Source organism: Polypterus senegalus, chromosome 7 (assembly GCF_016835505.1).
Source record: "Polypterus senegalus isolate Bchr_013 chromosome 7, ASM1683550v1, whole genome shotgun sequence".
Taxonomy (NCBI): Eukaryota; Metazoa; Chordata; class Cladistia; order Polypteriformes; family Polypteridae; genus Polypterus; species Polypterus senegalus.
In genome coordinates this window covers 76,531,918-76,555,366 of record NC_053160.1, presented here as the reverse complement: position 1 = coordinate 76,555,366, position 23,449 = coordinate 76,531,918, and the positions used below count along the sequence as shown (strand labels likewise).

Here is a 23,449-nt window from a genome sequence, read left to right as displayed (position 1 = left end):
ACAATGACCCAAAACACACCAGCAAATCCACCTCTGAATGGCTGAAGAAAAACAAAATGAAGACTTTGGAGTGGCCTAGTTAAAGTCCTGACCTGAATCCAATTGAGATGCTATGGCATGACCTTAAAAGGCTCTTCATGCTAGAAAACCCTCAAATAAAGCTGAATTACAACAATTCTGCAAAGATGAGTGGGCCAAAATTCCTCCAGAGCACCGTAAAAGACTCATTGCAAGTTATCGCATAACGCTTGATTGCAGTTATTGCTGCTAAGGGTGGCCCAACCAGTTATTAGTTTCAGGGGGCAATTACTTTTTCACACAGGGCCATGTAGGTTTGGATTTTTTTTCTCCCTAAATAATAAAAACCATCATTTAAAAACTGCATTTTGTGTTTACTTGTGTTATATTTGACTGATGGTTAAATGTGTTTGATGATCAGAAACATTTTGTGTGACAAACATGCAAAAGAATAAGAAATCAGGAAGGGGGCAAATAGTTTTTCATACCACTGTATGTCAATGACTTCACTTTACTTCAGTGGCCTGTCCAGTCCCCAGATTTCAATCCAATGGAGCACCTTTGGTATGAGGTGGGACAGGAGGTTCATAGCATGATTGTGGTTAAACAATTGGGGGGGCTGCATTATTCTATTGAATCTGCATTGACAAAAAAAAACCCTAAGGAATGTTTCTAGTGCCGTGTTGAGTCCTTGCTTTGATGGTTTCAGATTGTTCTAGAGGCAAAAGGTAGTCCTACACAGTACTTAACATGTGGAACTAATCACTGGCCATTATGTATTAAGCTTTTTCATGCAGATCTGATAACTTTTGTTGACTCTAAATAGTAACAACTGCCATTTCTAAATGATTTTTGTGATTCATAAGATATTTTCAGCTTGCGATTTGTTTGCTTTATCAAATTGGAGAGAGAACAATGAATAAAAAGAAAATGTTGTTTTCACCTATGGAATTTTCAAATGAAAGACGAGCACTCCATTTCTTTCTTACACCCCAAAGACAAGCATGTTAGATTGGATTGGCAGCGGACCTGTGTGAGAGTGCGTGTATTGTGGGACCTCTGTTTGTCAATAAAAGAAGAAACTAAGGTGCAAATGAATCAACCTGCACCTTCATGACTTTCAAATAAATTTATTTTGATGAGTAATTTACTGATTTTTTTATTATTTTTTTTATTTTATTTATTCCAGAACACTTCTTTTCTATATTGTACAGAATACTCTTTATGCTCCTACAAGAGCAAGTTGCAAATACAGTACAGATCATGAAGTATTTACAGGAGTACTCTATATTTATTTCCTATATTTGATGCTTATATGAAGTAGTTTTAACTATATGCTGTAAATTCAGGATATAATCTCCAAAAATAAATATCAAATTTGAATCATAATGAAAACATTTCATTTTCAGGATCTAAACAACTAGCTTAATAAAGTGTCTGTACAGATGATTTCCATACTTACCTAAGTAAAGTGAAGATTTTTCTGAAGGGACACTTTCATCAATAAAGGCTGTCCCCAGTGTGTACATGGCCGTCCCTCCAGCACCCATAATAAGCTGTCCCAGTATAAAGATGAAGAGATATCCCAAAGAAAGGGAGGACTTTGAGTTGCTGCATTCATCGTTGTTATCATGACTTCCAGAAATGCTGCATATATCTAAATAAGAGGGCGAAGATTATTGTAATATTCCTCAAGACATTTTCCCAAATTTTTAATACTTTATGTATATGTTCTGCATATTAAACTGGGATTTAATTGTGCTGCACTTTGAGTAAATGTTTCGAATTTTACCAATTATTGTCAGAAACTAACTATACAAACTTACAAGCAAATAACAAGTCTCCCCACCACATTCCCATTTTGCTTATTACGTGGAGCATTCTGTATGGAAATGTATCTGGGGAGAGGCCTTTTCCTGTTTTTCACTTTTAGGTGTATTTTTATGTAATGCAAGAAGCACCTATTGTAACAGCCATGTCAGTGTGCATGAAACATCTCAGCCCCCTGTCGGCCGATTTTGAATATGGCACACTTATCTTAAAATAATTTTATCAAAACTCTTCAGTTTTCATTGGGATATCTCAAACATTTTGTGCTGTACAAAGTTTTCAAATTTCAGAATCTTACATTGAAAAGCACTGGTGAATCTGTGAGCTAATCTATTGTATAGCATAAAAACATTGCTACTTTAACTACAAAGTAGTTTACTTTTTCAATTCTGCCTTCAGAGCAGTTATACCAACTTGTATATTTTGTGTATTTTCCTCTTTTACTCAGACACAAACACACACACACACACACGTAGGTGTGTGCATACAGTATATACTGTCACACATGGGCATCTGAGGATCACCCATCAAACTCTGCTGATGTCTGCAACACCACCTTTGAGTGACAGGGGGTTTTGCCGCTAACTTTATTATCTCTTTTTCCCTCTGCAGTGCAGAGAAAACACCCAGTGAAGGCAACTGAGCCCTGCCCACGACCCTCTCTGAAACTTCCAATCAAGAACTATAAGTACCGGCATACCCGGAAAGAATGGCATCAGATGAGAGGCAGACCTGTTACATGTCAGACATCCCCGATCTTAAACAGCTTAATAGAGCCTTTACAACAGACAAGCTTGCAGGCTAATGAGTCTGTTTTCCATTCTTGTGCCACTGAGCACTTATTTGATTTCTTTTGTTTAGACTTTGGCATTAAACATGGCAGCCAGGTTGATCGCTCCACTTTTCTTGAGGTCTCCCCCCTCTTTCGACCCCTGACAGTATATATATAAGACTGAATTGACTGAACTAATATTATCTCCAGATTATTATTGTAAAGGAAAGAAGAACTGAGTATATTAACCTGCAGCTAAATTATATTTGAACTAATTGTTAACATGGGAAGAGTACAGTTCTCCTCATTAATATAAACATAGCATGGGTTTAGAAAGGGAGCTGCAGGACATGTAACAAGGACTGTGCTGCAGTGTCGTTTCTATGGAGTACAAAAAGGCTGATTGTGCTGCAAAGAGCAAAGACGTGATGAAATTAACACTTGCACCGTACTGAAAGAGATCCTTGGCACAACATACAACAGGCTGAATTAAGGTTATGGTTCATCCATGCCTGAAGAGCTGATTTCACTTCTGTGTATCTTCATTAAAACAGCTATCATCTTTGGCGTTTCCATTAAACATGAAATCATTTTTTTCCAAGTTCTTACTTATTGAGGTAATTACAATTAATTATTTTTTTATCTTTTATGCAAGACCCGGGAGTACTTCTAGTGTAAGGGCATAGCCCGCAGGAAGAACTTCCTGGTCAGGCAGATCTCCTCAAAATAGGGGGAGCTTCTTTTGGCAATACACACTGGTGGTACACTAACCCTATCCCCAACAGGGTTGCTTTTCGAGACTACAGGTCCCATGATACCCTGTGGGTGTCCAAACTGGGAGTTGAATGGAGAAGCACTGCCACCTCTTGTGTTGTGGGATAAACTGTCCCAGACCATTCACTACACCTTAACTTCCCAGATTTGGGAAGGAATCATTAGCCATCCTGGCCGGGTTACTTCTTCCATTACACTCTTCATACAATATGGACTTCCAGCCAGTTAAGGCAACACTCTCCAATCCATTCGGGATGCTGGTCATTCACAATATACAGAAGTAGAAAACTTTGTACTCTACATGATAATTGGATTATGCAGCTATACATCATATAAATAATTCAGAAGTTAAAAGCATTACCTCTTTTCTTGGAGTCATAAGAATAGACATCGCTGATGTAATGAGGAAAGGAGAACACCAATGATCCAAGTCCAAGCATGAAAGCAGAAAATGTCATCCATCTTGGCTTGTGTCCCCGTTGACCATGAAAGGACACAAATAGGCATAAAATGCAGAAAGAAATATCATAGCTGGAGGAGATAAGTCCAGTCAAAGAACTGCGCAGGTCATATCTTTTTTCAATTGTAGAAATGCTGATATTGACAAGGCCATTTACTAGCATTCCTGTAAAAGAATATTTCCAGTTAATTGCATGAAACCCCGTTTTTGACAAAACAATATAGTTCTTTATCTTCATATCATATGAAATGTACACTTTTTAAGCTAACATTGCAACATAATACCTCTATGTCCTTCCATCCATCCGTCTTCAAAAACTGGTTTTCCAGAGCAGGGCTGTGAGGAAACTGGAGGCTATCCCAGAAAGCTTTGGAGGCAAATCAGGCACAAGCCCTGGACGGGGCACCACAGTTTCTCAGCATTTTGAGGTTTACATTAAAAGTTGTGAGTTTACTTTCTTAATAAGTAAATTACAAAATTATTTGAAGGTTCAACCTTTTGTGCTTTCAGCATTTTTATGTATATACAGTTCAGAAAGTACCAGCTGATTTGGGAATGTTACAAAAACATTATGACACACTGTTAAATGGCAAATTCAAAACAGTTCATTCTTGAGGCTTATCTATATATATATATATATATATATATATATATATATATATATATATATATATATATATATATATATATATATATATATATATATATATACTGTATATTATATATATATAAAATCCTATCCCCTACAGGGTTGCTTTTCGAGACTACAGGTCCAGGGATACCTAGGGTGAGAAGCTCGGTCACCCGGGAGGAGCTCAGAGTAGAGCCACTGCTCCTCTGCATTGAGCGGAGTCAGTTGAGGTGGCTCGAGTATCTGATCAGGATGCCTCCTGGACGCCTACCTGGTGAGGTGTTCCGGGCTTGTTTAATCGGGAGGAGGCCCCGGAGAAGACCCAGGACACGCTGGAGGGACTATGTCTCTTGGCTGGCCTTGGGATTCCCCTGGAAGAACTAGTAGAAGTTGCTGGGGATAGGGAAGTCTGGGCATCTCTGCTCAAGCTTCTGCCCCCGCGACCCGGTCTCGGATAAGCAGAAGAGGATGGATGGAGGGACGGATATATACATAAAAATACTAAGCTGACTCACTCTCTGAATCATCAACAAAAACAACACTATTACCCATTTAGTTAAAAAGTTGAAATTTTGCAGGATGGTACATTTAAGGTAATGGTTATCTGCTAAGAAAGGACATTTTGATATTGCAGACATTAGGGGTAACTAATAATAAACTAAATACCCCAAAATAACAAAATTGCAATAATGTAATAGAAAAAAGTGCCAACAGTTTTTTTTTTTTATTTTGCAATAATTTTTTCATTTGTTGGTGTTTATTAATATTATTCAAACTTACATGTTCTGTGCTATGCTGAGAGTCTATTTTATGCAAATGAAGGATGCAGAAAAAGTAATTGACAGGCCACATGAACTGGGTGGATGGACAACAGAATGGGGGCAGTGTTCTGAACAGGAAAAAAGAGACTAGATCACGTTTTGAAATGGAAAGAGAAACTTTGGCGAAGCTCAAAGAACATGCAAAACTCAGTGGATAGCAAAAGCGCCTTTTTTGCTTTTGATTATCGGCACTCTTAAGGCCAGTTTATACTTGATGCTCGGAATGCTTACGCACACACATCATGGCTGCCGCACGTTCCAAGCATTCTTTTGACGCATCCTCTGAGCACATCATAGAAATGAAAGCAGTAAAAACTATGAGTGGCGTGTGTGTTCAAGTTTTGGTACTGTATGTGACATCAGCATTGTTGTTTCCTATTAATATGTGACGGCAGGCTTGTAGCTCCAACAGGATGAATGTGTGTGCTCCGATGTTTGATGAATAGTTCAATGCGGTGAAACCAATCAGCAAAATAAAATACTGACATACAAATGTCTTAATGGTGCTTTTCTTCATCCATTTCTCAAATACGCATTACAGCATTGCATATTCCTCATTGTAATTACACAATATATTTAAAGGTCTCACATACCATCTTCTGTTTCTCTTTTGCCGTGTTTTTTGTTGGTTTTTTTGCATCTTTGCAACAGAACAGCATTCAAATACAAAGAATTTTTATTTTTAACTTTTTTCCCTAAATTTACAACACAGTCGAACCGGATGTTGTTTTCTCACTGTGATAATTTCTCGCACTGCCACCTGATGTAGTCCTCCAGATTTATTTGAATTACGTGCACAAGTAAGGTCAGTACACCGCTTGCATAGCAGCAGCGTCCTGAAGCTCAGGCATCATGTAGCATTAAGTATATCCCTGGCCTTAGATACAGATTGGCTTTCATCTTGGTTATCTGTTTCACTCAGTTGACCTCCTGGTGAGAAGTATCAAGCACTGTGAAGCACTCTCACACGAATAACAAGTGATGGAGAATGGGGTGGGTGGGTGCTGGACCCCCGTGAAGTATCAAACATTACGAAGCACCAACACATAAACCCCAACTTGGAGGTAGGGGTTGATGACCTGTAGAGTTTTGGTAACCGCAGATGCATTACCAAAGGGTGAAACGTGTGATACAAGCTGCTTGGTAGTTCAAAAGGAAAGATAGAACAGCTAAGTGACAACATAACTTTTTCAAAAGAACAGATTTTTCTGTACAATTGTGTTTTGTAATGAAATTTAACAAAAGCTAAGTCATAAGGAAAGGAAAGGAAATCCTGTAAAACTATCTATTCTGAATATTTGTTCTGGTGTGATACTTGCTTGTTTTAAAACTGATTCATACCATTTTTTTCAGTTTGAGTTGAAACATATTTATGCTTAGAGACATCTGTTTTAAAAAGTGTGGTTCTAATAGGGTTAAACAGCATGAGTGACATGGAAAGGTGTACCTTGTCACAGTCTGTGAAAATGAAAAGGTCATGAGCCAATATAGTCACATAATTGATAGGCATTTCAATCTAGAATTTCCCCAGATGGAAAAGTTCATAAGGTTAAAAATATAAAAATCTGAATGAATGACAGCCCCCTTGGTAAACGCTCATGCATTCAGCCAAAATAGCTCAATTTGAAAATGGCTTCAGGCAAATAATCTTCTAAGTGTTCTTGGTAGCTATTTTCTTAAGAAACTAGGAACAGAAGTATAACAGAACATTACTTTAAAAGTAAAATTAGTAACCACCAGAATTACTTGTTTTTTCTGCAATGCAGTAAAGTTTGGGATTTCACAATATGATGCTACTAAGAAAATGTTTCATATGAATTTGTTTCTACAAAGTCTAAAATTAACTGATGGTATGCTTAAAAATATAAATGCCCTAAGGGACAAAAGCACTAAATGCAATACACCAAAGCAAATGAAAATGAAATTAACCACACAAAACACTCAACTGCACATTACACTAATTTATTGCACATTAAATGGATTGCTTATATAATTAAACTTTTTAAGTTATAGCATAGAAGGCTGCATGGAGAACAAATGTAATTCTTTAAAATTGGCAACCCAAATGAGCTTGATGGACTTCATGGTCCTCTATTGCTTATCAGACTTCTGATCAACTTATGTCATTAGTTTCCATTTGCTGAGGCTAAAACATTCAAGTTCTTTATCTGACTTTTGGTATTTTGACTTTGTTAATGGTTATGTATTTGTTCAAAGTTTTGTGAATTTTATGTTTTATTGTTGTTTTTGTATTATTCTTTTTCATGTTTTTATTATTTCCATTAATATTGTTGATTATTAGTTAATTATGCATCACCTCTTTAAATATTCTTATGCTCTCTGTTTTTTGTGGTTGGTGCCCCAGGAGGCAGGGCCACCCTGATATCACCATTTCTCAGCCTTCCCTCAGTCTGTTTAAATAGGCTGAGGAGGCTCAGGTAGTGGAAATCGATTATTTGCTGGAGTTTCAGTGAGTATTGTGTCATCTGTATCGGATTTTCTGAATTTCTAATTATTTTTCTTAAGGTCTTAAGGATTCTGATTTTTGGATATCATATAGGGATCAATTTGTTTTGGTCTTTTGCTATTTGTGCTATTTTGCTATTTATAATTAATTTATTTATAAAGATAATTTTTTGCTCTTTAATAATAGCTGATGGTTTATGATTGTAAGATTTTTTTTTTTTTGTTGTGATACCAATAGTTGTTTTGGTAGTTCCCCATTTTTGGGCTTGTTCCAGTTGAAGCTAGGAAGCAGCCTAAGGCTCAGGTGTGCCTCTGTTGTGCAGACCAGGTAGGATTCCAGCCTGCTCCCTGGCTTGTTTAGGAGGTCTCATACCTATTCTGTCTTGGAGGAAACTCCATTTCATAATAGTTTGTGGTTTTATGGTTTTGGATTTGATCATCGTACTAGTTTAGTGTTTTAGTTTTGTGAATTTTGACTGTTGAAATTGACAACTAGAGTGTTATATGCATACGGCCATCTTCTGGTCCAATTATTCCCACTCTAGGGGCTTGCCACATTCCAACTCACTGGCAAAGCAGTGTCAAAGAACTCAAATAACATATCTTCCACTCAAGATCAAGCAGTTGAGGTGGACTGGAAATCCCAGGAAATAAAGACTTTCAAAGCAAAGTCACAAACCCCTCTACTAATGCCCTCTAGAATGAGATATCACTGTCAAACTTCAGCTAGTAATAAAGACAAGCACCAAATCTTTGTCAAATAAAAGTATTCCAATCACAATGAATCTCTGTGGAGCACAAAGGCAAAATGGAATTGTCTGTAACAAGGAGACAATCCAATCTGAACAGAGTCCTAATACAGAATCTGATTGCAAAGTCAAAACACAGAGCAGAAGGACAAACAAATCTAAAAATGCATAAAGTATTTACAAAAGCACAAGAACTCCCAGCTCCAGAGCACATTCACCATAAACAGCCCTATGGATTTATAGAGTGGCGGGCAGTTCCTCAATATGATTGGCAAGTGGCCCCACCTCTTGGGGTACCACCCACAGAACATATGGAACATAAAACAATGGCGGCTTGTATAAATAGACAAAACCAAAAACAAAGAATGATGCACATAACCAACAGGAATAAAAAATGAACAAAAGAGACATAAAACATGAATCTGAACCCCATGGAGGAAATCTGTCTGAGACAAGACAGCACAGAGTTGCTGAAAACTGTAAAGGAAAAAAGAGACCAGCAGACCAGTCACTAGAATTCTTGCAAGCAAGTTGTGTATATCATGAGCTTTTAACCTTTTAGCTATGGAGAGCTACAGATGATTTACATTATAAAATTATATATGTATTCAGGTTGTAAATTTATTTGTTAGGGAACTTTGACTTACAGTAGGTGATAGTAGACATTTGATACAACAATAGTATCCATATATATTGTACGTGTCAAGTAAAAATAAAACATTGTGTGAGCTAACCAGAAAGAATCCATCAAGACAGATTTCCTGAATATATAAATAAATGTGCCCAAAAGACCAAGAGGACATCACTGGGGGTCAGATACTTCTTTTATTGACACTAAAACTGAATTAATTCATTTTTTTGAATTAGCAAATTATTAGGAACCATGTTCTTGTATGATCATGGTTATACATTTCACCATTAGCAATTCTTTGTCTCAAGTCTTGTTCAATATGACATGGAATGTGAAGACATGATCTTACAAATGGCAGACTTGGGTAGTGATCTCCAACACTAACACAGTATGATGCGAAAGGAATAACAGCACTGCAAATGAAGGAACTGTTCTGGAGGTGTCATTTGGCAACAGGGAGACTTATTGACCTATTCATGGACTATTCTGGGTCCCCTGACGCCTTTCATGTCATATTTTTGGGGGGTTCAGGACTGTAAGTATACCTGCGTCACCAGGAGGAGCTCTGTGAAAGACACTACAGGAGCTTTCTAGTGCAGTGTTTCTCAAAAATGGTTGTGCCACAACTCACTTTTTCTTATATGAGTGTCTTTGCAATGATTCAAACACAATCGTCAGAACAGTTGGCCCCCTTTGTGATTCGAGCATGATTGTAAAAGCAGAGGAAGAGAAACACAAGCATGTCAGAGTGGTGTATTTTTATTTGTACTTCTACAAGACATTAAATAATAAAAGGGAGCAGCCTGAGCAGTAAGGTAGGCTGTGTAATATGTAGCCTATTAAAATATACATACTAGTAGAACACCAAAATACAATAGCATCTTATTACATTTTTAATTAACCCATAATTTGAAATCATAAGGCTTTGGTTGAATCTGTTTTACAGTGTCGCTGAAGTCTATTATTAATGCAGCTCTCCTGCAAGTGCAGATTTTCATTTGCTTTATTTAGTTTGACTGCTTGGTCACTGTGTGCCTGTTGTTAATATCTGTGCTGTTTCAGCTGCTGATTTACCGAGATATTAGAAAAACTGATATTGATTTGTTTCACAAAAGTGGACATTGTTTGCTCAGCCAATATTCTACGTGCACTTCTCTTTAAATTTCACCTTGCAACTTCTGAGCAAGAAATAACTTCATACAATTAAGAAGGTTCCACGTGAGCCAGAAGTGCTTCCTGGTTGTAATGTTGGTACATCAGAAGTACTCCCGGGTCTGACATGAAAGGAGCCATTTTACCTCACCCAGGTGAGTCACAGTTGGGAGAGGAGCTGGCCAACACTCGCCAGGGAGGAGTGGAGGAGAAAAGTGAAAGAAAAAGGAAAGAATTAGATTGCTGTGAACTGGGGGCTTATGGCTGTAGTATTCTGGCTGGGGTTTGGGTCTTAGTAGTTACTTTATGTTGTTACCACTAGGGGGAGCGACCGAGTGTACTTAATAAATGCTTTACAACATTAGCACAGCAATTTGAAATGAATGTCTTTTGTTTTTGGCATATATCACACAATTAAAATGAACTTTTTATGATTTTTATTGCAGTCCACTAGTAGTATAATATGAAACCACAACAGGTTTGATTTATTTAGTTTCACATTTCTTTAAGCTTATATCCAATTTTTCTAAGCGCAAAAGTCTAATGCAGTGGTTCCCAACCTTTTATTGGCCATACCCCACCTAGGCCACTCTAAAATCAAGATGTCCCCCACTGTAACATATACCTTATTCTTATTATTACCTATTCAAAAAGTGAACTCCTACTCACATGGAGGAAGCCCATAATGTCATTAATTTGGTCTAAACAAGCTTCAAAAGAACACGGAAACAAAAGAGGGAAAGGATAGTTTAAGTACTGACAAAGAAATCAATAATAAATTGTTAAAAAAAATATAATATAAAGTAATATGAAAATACAGCAAATGCAGTTTTGAAAACATATGAGACGTGATATTCATAAATATAAAATAACTTTAATGACAGTTTTTTCTGTAATATTTTGATTATATTTTTGTTATATTGCAAAATTTTATAATCATTATTACAATTAATATTATTTTAATGGTAAAAACGATTTCAAAGTAGAAAAACCCAAGTTGGTTGTAAAATCATACATTAAAGTGTACTTTGCCATCCCTTCTATGTTTATATAAATATACAGTGATCCTTCGCTATATCGCGCTTCGACTTTCGCAGCTTTACTCCATCACGGATTTTAAATGTAAGCATATCTAAATATATATCACGGATTTTTCGCTGGTTCGCGGATTTCTGCAGACAATGGGTCTTTTAATTTATGTTACATACTTCCTCAGTTTGTTTGCCCAGTTGATTTCATACAAGGGACGCTATTGGCGGATGGCTTAAAAGCTACCCAATCAGAGCATGTATTACATATTAACTAAAACTCCTCAATGATATAAGATATGCTTCCCGCGCGGTGCTTGTTTGTTTGCTTTTCTCTGTCTCTGACATTCTCTGCGCCTGACGGAGTGGGTATGAGCACTGGGGCTGTTTGCACAGAGGCTGTTTGCCTAGAGGATACGGACACACCTCTACAAAATGGCGCTTTATCACGGTGCTTTGGCATACTTAAAAGCCCAAAAGCACGTATTGATTTTTTGATTGTTTGCTTTTATCTCGCTCTCTCTCTCTGACATTCTCTGCTCCTGACACGCATTCTTTGAAGAGGAAGATATATTTGCATTCTTTTAATTGTGAGAAAGAACTGTCATCTCTGTCTTGTCATGGAGGACAGTTTAAACTTTTGACTAAAGGGTGTTACTTCATGTCTAGAGGGCTCTAATAATGTTAACAGAGTGGGAGAGTTTATAAGGGCTTAAAATATATAAAAATAACCATACAAACATATGGTTTCTACTTCGCAGATTTTCATCTATCGAGGAGGGATTACTGTATAAATGTCTCTGTAAACAATAAAAATTATATTTTTTTTTCTATCATTTTTAACAGTAAATTCCTGATTTTTCATTTTATAAATTAACGTACCTAAACTCTTGAATTGCCTCCCTAATAAATAATATTGCCCCAACCACACAGGGAATCACCGGTCTAATGTATACCTCCTTTGGAATGCACTAAGATTAGTTTGCCATTTTGAGTTCAATTAAGTTACCTTAGCTTTTCAGTTGGCTACTATTAATATTTCTTCATCATGTAAAGGTTTTTTCTCTCCCATCCCAAAGACATGCAGATTACACCAACTGGTGACTGTAAGTTTGAGCAGATGAGTAAATGTGTATTGTGATGGACAGATATCCTGTTCACTACTGTTGGATTCTGTTTTGTACCTGGTGCTGTTGGGATTGGCTCTGGCTCTCCGCAATTCTGTGATGGAGCATGTTGGTTCAGAGAATAGACAGCCCAATTCAATGCATCTTTTGTATAAATGTTATAAGTGCAATCCTTACAAACACGTCATATTTGCCTTTAAAACCCACAGGGTAAAGTTTCAGTAAGAAAATACTTAATTTCATAAAATATTCCAAAAAAACATGATACTGTAGTATACGAAAGAGAATTATAAAAATAATGAAATGTGCTTTGTTCAGTTTCATAACAGGAGTCGTTTATGACTTAATAAATGTTTAATTTCCAATTCACTTGAAAGTATTCATGTAGAATTCAGTAGTGCATTCGTGCAAAGCTCAGAACTACATAAGATCCAAAAGTGCTCTCTAATGAGTTCCTGATATTTTACTAGCCTGTTGATCAGCTATCTTTTCACACTTTTGCTTTTAAATTCAATTCCCCTTTGTGCCTCTCTTGTACTGCTTTAAATTTGATGTATTCTTTTTTCTCTGTGCTGTAATATAGAGGATAATAATTAAAGACAAATTCCAGAAATGTGGCAAAAAAAAAAAAAAAGTTTTAAAAAAAGTCTCTGATATGATGGAACGTTTAAAATATAGTTTGTGTAAATTGTGAATGCCCTGTGAATAATAAGATTATCTTCTTTGCAGAGTACCAGGCAGACTGACTGCTTTCAGCTCCATTTTTCCCCCCAGTCTAACCTTCTTCAGCTTTTAGCTTTACACAGTATACAGTAGATACACAGAATATTACATTTATACACCATAGACTGCAGGACCACGCAAGCCACCCTGGCCTGGTATACTTTTAGCCTATTTTTACTGTCAAGCCAGTGAAAGTTAATTTGCAGCAAAACTTAAAACTTTGCTTCACAAAAAGAGTTGGTAAACTGTGGCATTTTGTGACAAGTGAAATTCACACCAGGAAGAATGGTGTTTAGTGTATAATAACCTTTTTTCCTCCTATACTTTCATTTCATCTGCAACTTTGAGGTAGTGCCGATGCTGTGACTACAGTTCATATCAGACAGGAGGTGTACTCTCGGGCTGATGGAAGGAAGCCTTCATCAGTGCGTACAAAGTTTAAATATGAGCAGCTATAGCAAAAGCAGGACCTCACCAACACCGCAGCTACAGCATTTCTATTTTCTCTCTCAACTGCTTTGAATAACAATTTCATTGCCTAACTAGATTATTCCTTTTGTCTAAGAGTACATTTTTTGTCACATTGTGGATTTTGCTTAACCATGTTACATTTCCAAAAAGCACTGTTATACCTTTATTTTATCTGGACCCTTTTATGAGACCACATGTAATCAGTTACATCTTGCCTGAAGAAGGGGCCTGAGTTGCCTATTGTAAGCTTTTTAGTTAGCCAAGTCATTTTGCTTGACTTCTCACTGCCTTTTTCTTACAAATGGGTAAAGTTACACTGTTCCTCCACTCCTCTGGTATTCTCTCCTGTTCACAGATCTTCACAGATTTTCTCAAACTAAATAAGGAGAAATCGGAAATCTTAGTGATTGACAAAAATGGTATTAGAAATAAACTTGATCCATCAGGCTTAAAAGTTAAGGCAGAGGTAAAACATTTAGGGGTAATTATTGACTTTATTGACCTAAATTTTAAATCACATATTAATCAGATTAGTAGAACAGCATTTTTTCACTTAAGAAATATATAAAAAATTAAACCCCTTATAACTTTGCAAGATGCTGAGAAATTAGTTCACGCTTTTGTTTTCAGTCGACTAGATTACTGTAACGCACTCCTCTCAGGACTACCCAAAAAAGACGTAAATCGATTTTAACGAGTGCAGAATGCAGCTGCCAGAATCTTAACTAGGAAAAGAAAATCCGAGCACAGCTCTCTAGTTTTGATGTCACTACGTTGGTTACCCGTAACATATAGAATTGACTTTAAAATACTGCTTATGGTTTACAAAGCCTTAAATAATCTTGTTCTATCCTATATTTCAGAATGTCTTATACCTTACACTCCAAATCGTAACCTTAGATCTTCAAATAAGTGTCTGCTTATAATTCCAAGAGCTTAACTTAAAAGAAATGGTGAGGCAGCCTTCTGATGTTATGCACCTAAAATCTGGAATAGCTTGCCGATAGAAATTCGGCAAGCTAATTATGGCGGAGCACTTTAAAAAACGTCTAAAAACACATGGCTTTCTCATAGCTTCATTTTACTTTAACTCTGATATTCTGTATAAGCATTTAATTATTATTATCATTCATGGTGGCTCCGAATCAATACTAACCCCTACTTTCTCTGCTGTTCTTTGTCTGTTTTTCTGTGGTGGTGATCTGAGCCACCACCACCTGATCAAAACACTGTGCAGTCCCTACATTGATGGATTAAAGGCCAGAGGTCCACATGACCATCATTATCAAGTACTTCCATGTGAAGCCTGAAAACCATGAGGACTGATTGAGATCATTGATGTTAGGTAGAATGCCAAGAGGGGGCTGGGTGGTCTCGTGGCCTTGGAACCCCTGCAGATTTTTTTTCTCCAGCCCTCTGGAGTTTTTTTTTTTTTGTCCTCCCTGGCCATCGGACCTTACTTTATTTGTTGTTAATTAGTATTGCCTAATTTTTATATTTTTTATTTTTTCTTTCTTCATCTTGTAAAGCATCATCTGTATGAAAACGTGCTATATAAATAAATGTTGTTATTCTGCATTAGATCCTACAACACATCTTCTCCCTCTTCCCCTAAATGTTTCCACACTTCCACTGGTACTTCATTCAGTCCTGTTGCCTTTTCATTTTTCATTCTTTTCAGTTATTCCTTTACCTCATCATTCCTTATTCTTGGTATAAAACCAGAACAAACAGCACCAAGGGTAAATTGGCTCTGATTAATCAAAGAAGGGCTTAGGAAAAGGATGAGGGAGGAAGTTTTAAATCAATTGCAGTCATTTGAGAATGTGGAACAATGGAGCAAGAGATTGCTATTGAAAAGAGTGGAGAAATTTAAATACCCAGGATCAGTTGTAGCCCAGGATAGATAATTAGATGAAGAGATAACCCACAAAGTGCAGTATGGATGGAACAATTGGAAGAAGGTATCAGGAGCATTGTGTGATTGAAGAATTGAGGTGAAGGTTAATTAAAGGTAAGGTTTTTAAGACAATGGTAAGAGCAGCAATGATGTATGGAGGTTAGACAGGGATAGCAAAGTGAGTGCAGGAGAAGAAGATGAATGTGGTAGAAATGAGTAGGTTGAGATGGATGTGTGGAGTTACATAAAAGGACAGAATAAGAAGTGAGACAATCAGAGGTACAGCAAAAGTGGGAGAGATATCTAAGAAAATACAGGAACACAGGTCAGAGAAAGCTGCTTCTCGCTCCTACCATTAATAACAATAAATAAAGCTGCTGCCATGCAAGAGAAACAAAAAATGACAGACCATAAAAGGAATGTAAACACAAAAATAGTAGCACGATGAAGTAATGTTAAAAATTCATGACTACTAAACTAATACAATACTGCTAAAATGTACAATTATCAATTCTGAATGGGGAAAAACACAAAATCCTGACAAAAATAAGCTCTTGGGCTTGTCTGGACATTGACGTACACATGCTTGTCAATTAAAATATGTTGTAGTCTTTAGATCTCTACTGTTTTGAGTAACATTGGTGTAAAGCTTTCAAGACACAGAGTGCAACATCTGCATAAGTTAATGTAATGAGAAATGAGTCATTTCCTAAACTGAGAATAAATTTTAAGATATTTTAAGAATAACCGAGACTGGCCTGCTATATTGGACTGTCCTACAAAGAAAAGGATCCCCGCCTACCCTATCCATTAGCTCAATTACTCACCCACATATCCTTTTAGGGTTGAGGAGCACCAGACCCATACCTTTCATTACACTACACAAGGTGAGAATCAAACCTGGGTAAGGTTACTGTTTTTCTGCCTTTGTCTGTTTTCTGTTTTTTTCTGTTAAAACATTAACCCGTCAATATGAATTGAGGTATTAATATAAGAGTGAGGCCATTCAATTTTAAGAATCATTTTGCTCATTTTTACATTTTCTTTCCTGAAAGTTTCCTTAAACCTATGGCATTGACTATGAGTTGCAAAATAGCAAAAATTATGCATTTTCTTTGTAGCTACACATATCACTACATACTATAGAGACAGTGAGTAGGGAACTTAGAACAGGCCATGACAAACCTTTTATAATAGGTGTTACATTGTAGAATTAATTCAGATAAACAGAATTTTATTAATGCAATAAATATATAACATTGGCATTACTAAGAAGAAGACAAGTTAGACTGTTATTTCGTTACAACACGATGTTTAGACAGGCATATCGGTGCACTACGGAATTGTCCACAGAAGAGATACTACACTGATTCCAGCACTACTAGGCATGAGCTATCAAGAAAGACTAAAGAAATGGATTCTTTTTGTTTAAACAAGTGGAGATTAGGAGGTGATAAGAATAACGTGTTTAAAATTGTGAAAGAAGTGAGTAAGGTGCGTGCCTGAATTGGAAGCTAATCAGAGTTCTTGTCAGTATAAGTGAGGGTTGGCCTCGGTACAACAGGCTGGTGTAAAAAAATACGGGTGAGATAAAAGTCCAAATGACAGTAGACACAATCAGATGTCTGGCCACGGGAGGTGCCGCTATTAAGTCCACAGTTGCACAGCTTTGCTCTTGTAAACTCCCCTTTCCAAACTTCGAAGTAAGGAATCACTTCAAATGCAATCTGAACTCAGAAAGTACTTTAATTCTTGTTGCTGTCATTTTTCCGCAAGGATGCACAGCATTAATGGCTCAAGTGATATGAGAAAATTACAAACTATTCTCAACAATTACGAAGCCTGCACTTTCACCCGGAAATAAGTTCTCTTAATTGTTTCTAATATTCTGCCATTAGAGGTCGCCATTTAAACTGACAAAGGACTTTCTGACAAAAGATTGTGCCACCAGAAGATTAAATTTTATCAAAAGCCAAGCCTAGGTTCTTTAACCAGAAGTCTGTCCTATCGAGTCCCCAAATCTGAGGTTTGTAAACACAAATCAAAGTCATAGAACAGAGCAAGAATTCTATTAAACCAGAAAATCAAACAAGAATGCGCACACCAAAAAGGGAAAATTTGTTATTCCATCTACCGTTTGTTATTCTGATCTTTATACACCTCCACCCGTATGACATGCACAGTGCGACCCTGGACATCACTCACATCAACTACATAGCAACTGCTACAACAGAAATGGTGGCAACTGTGAGAAATAAATATGGTGTTACGGTAGACATAAAATATTTTTGGGACCCTTAAATTAACAGAATTCAAAAAAACTGAAAGCAGGACACAGCTGATAAAAAAACTTAACTGAAAAAGAAAGACTGAGAACAGGTGAAAATAAACTCATAAAAACATAATTATGAAACCAGATTATGACAGTGAAGGGTAAAGTTTGCAGAAGTAAGTATTTCTTAACATAGAGAAGTATAATTCATGTATTGTCTCTTTTCTTCAAAATGTGCAAGCAGTTCTGGCTCTCAGTCAGGTCCTTGTAGTAGCGGTAATAGTAATAGTACTAGTAGTAGTTATGTCACGTGTACATAGTACAGTAAAATTCTTATTAGCTTGTCCAACCAACGTAGCAGTAGAAGTTGTGGTAGTAGTTGTTGTATTACTGTCACATGTACAGAGTATGGAGAAATTCGTACACGCAACATGTTAACGCTCTTCAGTGCCATGATAATGAAGAACATTTCTGAGCATTGTAATGTTTTATTGTCAGGCTGAAGAAATATTTTTCATTTTCATTCAGAACACACCAGTAAAGATCATTACTACTGTGGACACTAGGAGACATGCTAGAGCCCTAAACACCAACTCTGTCAAACATGAATGATCGTGTACCTTGCACAGGTTCAAAGCAGTTCAGTACCGTATACTCAACTAATAAATAAATAAATAAATAAGTAACTCCTTCCATCTCCCTTTTCTCCTCCTATCTCTTGAGCGTCATCCACTACCTCTGGACTCTGACCCCCTAATGAACAGAGCCATTCCCTTTTTATCCTGAATTTCCACTGTCACATTGTTGCTTGCCAGAAGCACTTGCAGGTCATATGGAAGTCCGCCACAATATGGAGGCCAGTTCCTCATGCAAGAATGTTCTACTCATAGCCCCAACAACGCAGCCCTCTTGCACTACAAGTCCCAGGCCACTCTGCAGATGCCCAAGCTGGGGTTCTGTCAGCTGAATACTGCAGAGGATCGAATTGTTTCTGAAATCTGCTCATTCTCCCCTCCATCCATTATTGGATTTTCACAACTGGGACAGAACTCAAGGACCATCCTGGCTATGTTCCGTCTCCATCCCTGCTCTCCATCCATTGTGGCCTCCTGGCTGGGTAGGAACTTATCCCCAACCTCAGTCCAGATGCTGTTCCATCCAGCCCAACACCTATGATATATAACTACTTGTCTCTCAAGAAAAACAAGGTGAGCTAATATGCTTCTTACATAAGTATCTATATTATTATTCTGTAGAACTTCCTGTTTCTAAGAATCAAACAAGGTTGCAAAAAAGTTACTTCTAAATGAGTCTTGCACAAGTCAATACCATCATTTAGCCATCTTAAGGAGGAAGGATTTAAAAGGCTCATACCTTGAGGACGTTAAACAGGAAGTGTAGTGTGCAGATCTGCTGTCATTAAAGTAACACATTTCTGAGAGGCAATGATGGCTAACTCCTCCACTGCCTCTGCCAACTGGCCCATCTGTAAAAAGCATTCCAATCAATCCAACAGTACTCTGATGAGCCAGGAGGGTAAGGCTTCACAGGATAGAAAGAAGGAGAAAGACAGAGAAACAATGGGAGACCAGCCGTATAGGAAAGACGACACAATAGTGGCTGACAGCAATCTGTTCCATAAAGAGGCAATCTGGATGGCATCCCAAACCTGTGCATCTGTCATCTTCAGGTTCTTTCAGAATTTGTTAAAAACTAATAGTGACATTTGTAAATATGAATAGGGTATGCAAAAATGTGGTTTCAGTTGTTCTCCTATTCGCTCTTAAAAGCAAATCACTGCCTTTTTTATACAAAACATACATATGAAAACATAGGAAAGTTACTGAAAAATAAATTGGCTTTAATCATGAAAATGTTGCTCATGATCATCTCACTAGGTGACCAGACATCCCATATTTCCCGGGCCAGCTCCAGTTTAAGTTTTTAGATGTATGTTAGATATTGCTAATTTCTAATTGCAGATATTGCACTGCATGCCATTTGACTGTATAGGGAGTGCAATTAAATGGCAAAAAAACTATAACTTTATTTTTATTGATTATTCGCTGTTAATCCCCCACTCCATACTATCCTTTATCGAATCCTGAACAATCTAGACACCTTGTTAAATTACATTGCCCTTTTAGATAAGTAAAATATTTTACTTTTCAGGTTAATCATTTGAAGTAGAAAAGTCTCATTGAATGTTCTTGTAATATTCAGGGAAATGCAAAATGCAGATTTCAGTAGTTTACACAGTCATACTGGGTTTACTGGTAGTGATGCAGTTGACTGGTAATGTTATACAATACTTTCTGGGCAGTCACTGTGGTTGCAGTCTTGAGTTATTTGTTTGTAGTCTGTAGCCGTCTTAGCGTCAGGCTTTGAAAACCGTGCTAAAAGCGTTAGTCTCGAGTGTTACTCGGGCAACTGTACAGATTTGTCTTGCATAAGCATTAGAGCTGAGAATCACTCAGGTTATAAAAGTGCTGACAGTGCTGCCATTCTTTGGAGACAATTATGTCTGAGTTTAGGTTTTCACTAATTATGAAATATCTGCACTTTACCAACAATGAAGACTTTGATGAGAATACCCATCCAGCACCCAAAAGAAAGAAAATTTGGCAGATGTCCCCAGCCATCTTGGAGAGTTTACATTCCAGAGTGCGATGTCAGCATCGATGAAAGTCTCATGGCTACATTTGGAATTCAGTTCTGTACACAGGGAAAGGGACAATGTTTGATCTGAAATACAATCACTATGGCATTGCTACGTCATCGGTGTTGACTTTGATAGATGTTCTGCTGGATCAATGTTACTGTGTAACCATGGACAGTTTTTATAGTTCACCCGAGCTATTTGACATCTTGCTGCAACGAAACACTGACACATATGGAGCAGTGCATCCTAACCATCATGGCATGCCTGAAGACTTTGGCAGCGCTAAATTACAGCAAAGTATGCTAGTAACTTGGCAAAAGGGTAAAGAGCTTACACTGAAATGGAAGAACAATAAACACGTTTGTCTTCTTAGCACTGTACATAATGCAGCTACAGTCATTGTGCAGGCAAAAGGCAACAAGCAGGTTATGAAGCCTTGTGCTGTGGTCGACTGTAAGAGCACAATAGTTGGTGTAGATTGTGTGGATCAAGAATTGACTTTCTATCCCGTTACGTGGAGGCAGCAAAAGAAATACTACAAAAAAGTATTTTGTCATTTGGTGGAAGAGTGCGTCTTATACAAACAAAAAACTGGCAAAACTGTATCTCATGCAAACATTAGAACAAATCTTTGCCGCACATCGAGCATTCACACTACCGCTAAAGAGAGACTGTTGACCCAGTACATCGCAGATCAATCCAGAGTGTCTTGTTTATTGATTATATACCTCCAACAGAAAAAAAACAGAATCCAACTTGTACCAGTGCAGTGTGCTGTTCAAAAACTGATAAATCTGGAAAGAAAATCCAAAAAGAAATGAACTATTATTGTCCCGACTGTGACGATGGATTATGTCTTTTACCGTGCTTTAAGATTTACACACAAAGGACTCATTTTGAAATTATATACTGTTTTGGCATCATTAGTAGCATTATTATTATTATTGTTATTATGATTTTTGTTATTATTGTTAATTTCACATTATTATTTTTATTCATCATTACTATTATTATTTGTATCATTATTAAACTTTTACGATTTAATAAAAAAGTAATTTTTCATGCCAACAAAAATTGCAACGCTAAGGGAGTTCATGGCTGTTTTGCAAATTGTAAAATTCAAAAGAGCGCAAGAAAAATTTGAATTCTGCTCTGACCAAATGAAATTTAGCACCAGCATGCTAGTGTCCACTATTGAAACAAAGTGATATTTTTCCAAATATCACTTTTTGTGCTTCTAAGTATATTAAATTTGAAAACCCCTTCAATTACTTTTAATGTAACATTTCAAAACATTCCCTTTATTTTATGTACTGTACCTTAACTGTTTATTGAATTCCCCCTGAACAATAAGTAACTATCCATGCATACGACGTGTTTTTATTTCAGTAAAGTATGTGTGAATGAAATTAAATCCCAGCAGCACACAAAAATGAAAAAAAAAAATGTTGATAATCACAAACACAACAGTGTGATCTCTGCTGCTAGAAAGCACAAACCACCCAGCAGCTGATTTGGATCATCTTACAGTATTCTGCGTGTATTATTTGTTTAAATTGTTTTATTCATAAATCTTGTAAACATTTTGTGCATTATTTATACATTTGATTAGACTGGGAAAAAGTTCTGTGATCATGGGAGTGTTATTCATTTAAATATTATACTGAAAAACAGTATGAAAGGAGTGCTGTTTAGCATTTACATAATATATAAAAGGAAAATTAACAATGTTTATTTTTTTTTAATATAGCACTTTTAAAAGTCATAACTACTTGGACACATTGATATATCATTGTTTATTAAAATACACTGTCCCCAGACAAATTTGTTCTCTACTTGTTCATTAATTGTTAACCAGTCATTATTTGTCAGCATTATTTTACTAAATCATAATGTTATTTTGAAAAGTTTTTTACCAATCTAATAATTTATATATACAGTATAGAACTGCAAATGTAGTTATTATCGTGCACAAATTATTTTTCTTTCAATGTTTTCAAATATCTTGCTCATTTTGTATACGTGTAATTTTCTACAGCTTGATTCATTTCTTATTTTCATTTTATAACGGATTTAATTCCTGTTTTTTAATGTATGAAATCCATCTTTTCCCCTTATCCAAGGGGGAGATCTTCACAGTGTGTTCAGAGATGGACTGGTGATCTATTCAGGGTTACATCTTGACTTGCATCTGAATTAGGCTTAGAAAAACAGACTGAAGGATTGATATGAAGCTTTATTTCATTTTATACATTTTGAATATAACAAATGAAGTATAAATGTAAAAGAGACTTTTAGTGCTTATTAGGACTAAGACATGTAAATATTTTTCTGTGCTGGGTTCTAAAAGTCTCATACATTTTGTGTAAAGATACCCCTGACGGGCGGCACGGTGGCGCAGTGGTAGCGCTGCTGCCTCGCAGTAAGGAGACCTGGGTTCGCTTCCCGGGTCCTCCCTGTGTGGAGTTTGCATGTTCTCCCTGTGTCTGCGTGGGTTTCCTCCGGGCGCTCCGGTTTCCTCTCACAGTCCAAAGACGTGCAGGTTAGGTGGATTGGTGATCCTAAATTGTCCTTGGTGGGTTTGTGTATGTGTGCCCTGTGGTGGGCTGGCACCGTGCCTGGGGTTTGTTTCCTGCCTTGTGCCCTGTGCTGGCTGGGATTGGCTCCAGCAGACACCCGTGACCCTGTAGTTATGATATAGCAGGTTGGATAATGGATGGATGGATACCCCTGACACCTGTTCTAATAAATACGGTTCCTGTCCAGTAAGCACTAATCATGGTGCAGAAGAGTGGCAACATGTTAGATGTTGTTTCATAAATGCAAGTAAGACAATAGTGACCCTATAAATCTATGTTTTGAACCTCTATTTCTTTGGTTTTGAAGACTGTTTTCTATTTTGCGGAGGAGCAACGGATGCATTCAACGTGGAGGTGGGATTACATCAGGGATCGGCTCTGAG

General features: G+C 37.0%; 1 protein-coding gene across 1 annotated transcript in view; it reads right to left on the bottom strand.

Annotated features, from left to right (window-relative positions):
• The window catches only part of LOC120532664 (solute carrier organic anion transporter family member 4C1-like), a 98,226-nt gene that overhangs the window by 65,429 nt on the left and 9,348 nt on the right, over window positions 1-23,449 (bottom strand). Inside the window, exons 2-3 of the mRNA XM_039758915.1 lie at window positions 3,756-4,019; window positions 1,481-1,675 (exon numbers count right to left, since the gene is read on the bottom strand). Coding sequence (XP_039614849.1) covers window positions 1,481-1,675; window positions 3,756-4,019 — 459 coding nt within the window. The remainder of the gene's footprint in view (window positions 1-1,480; window positions 1,676-3,755; window positions 4,020-23,449) is intronic.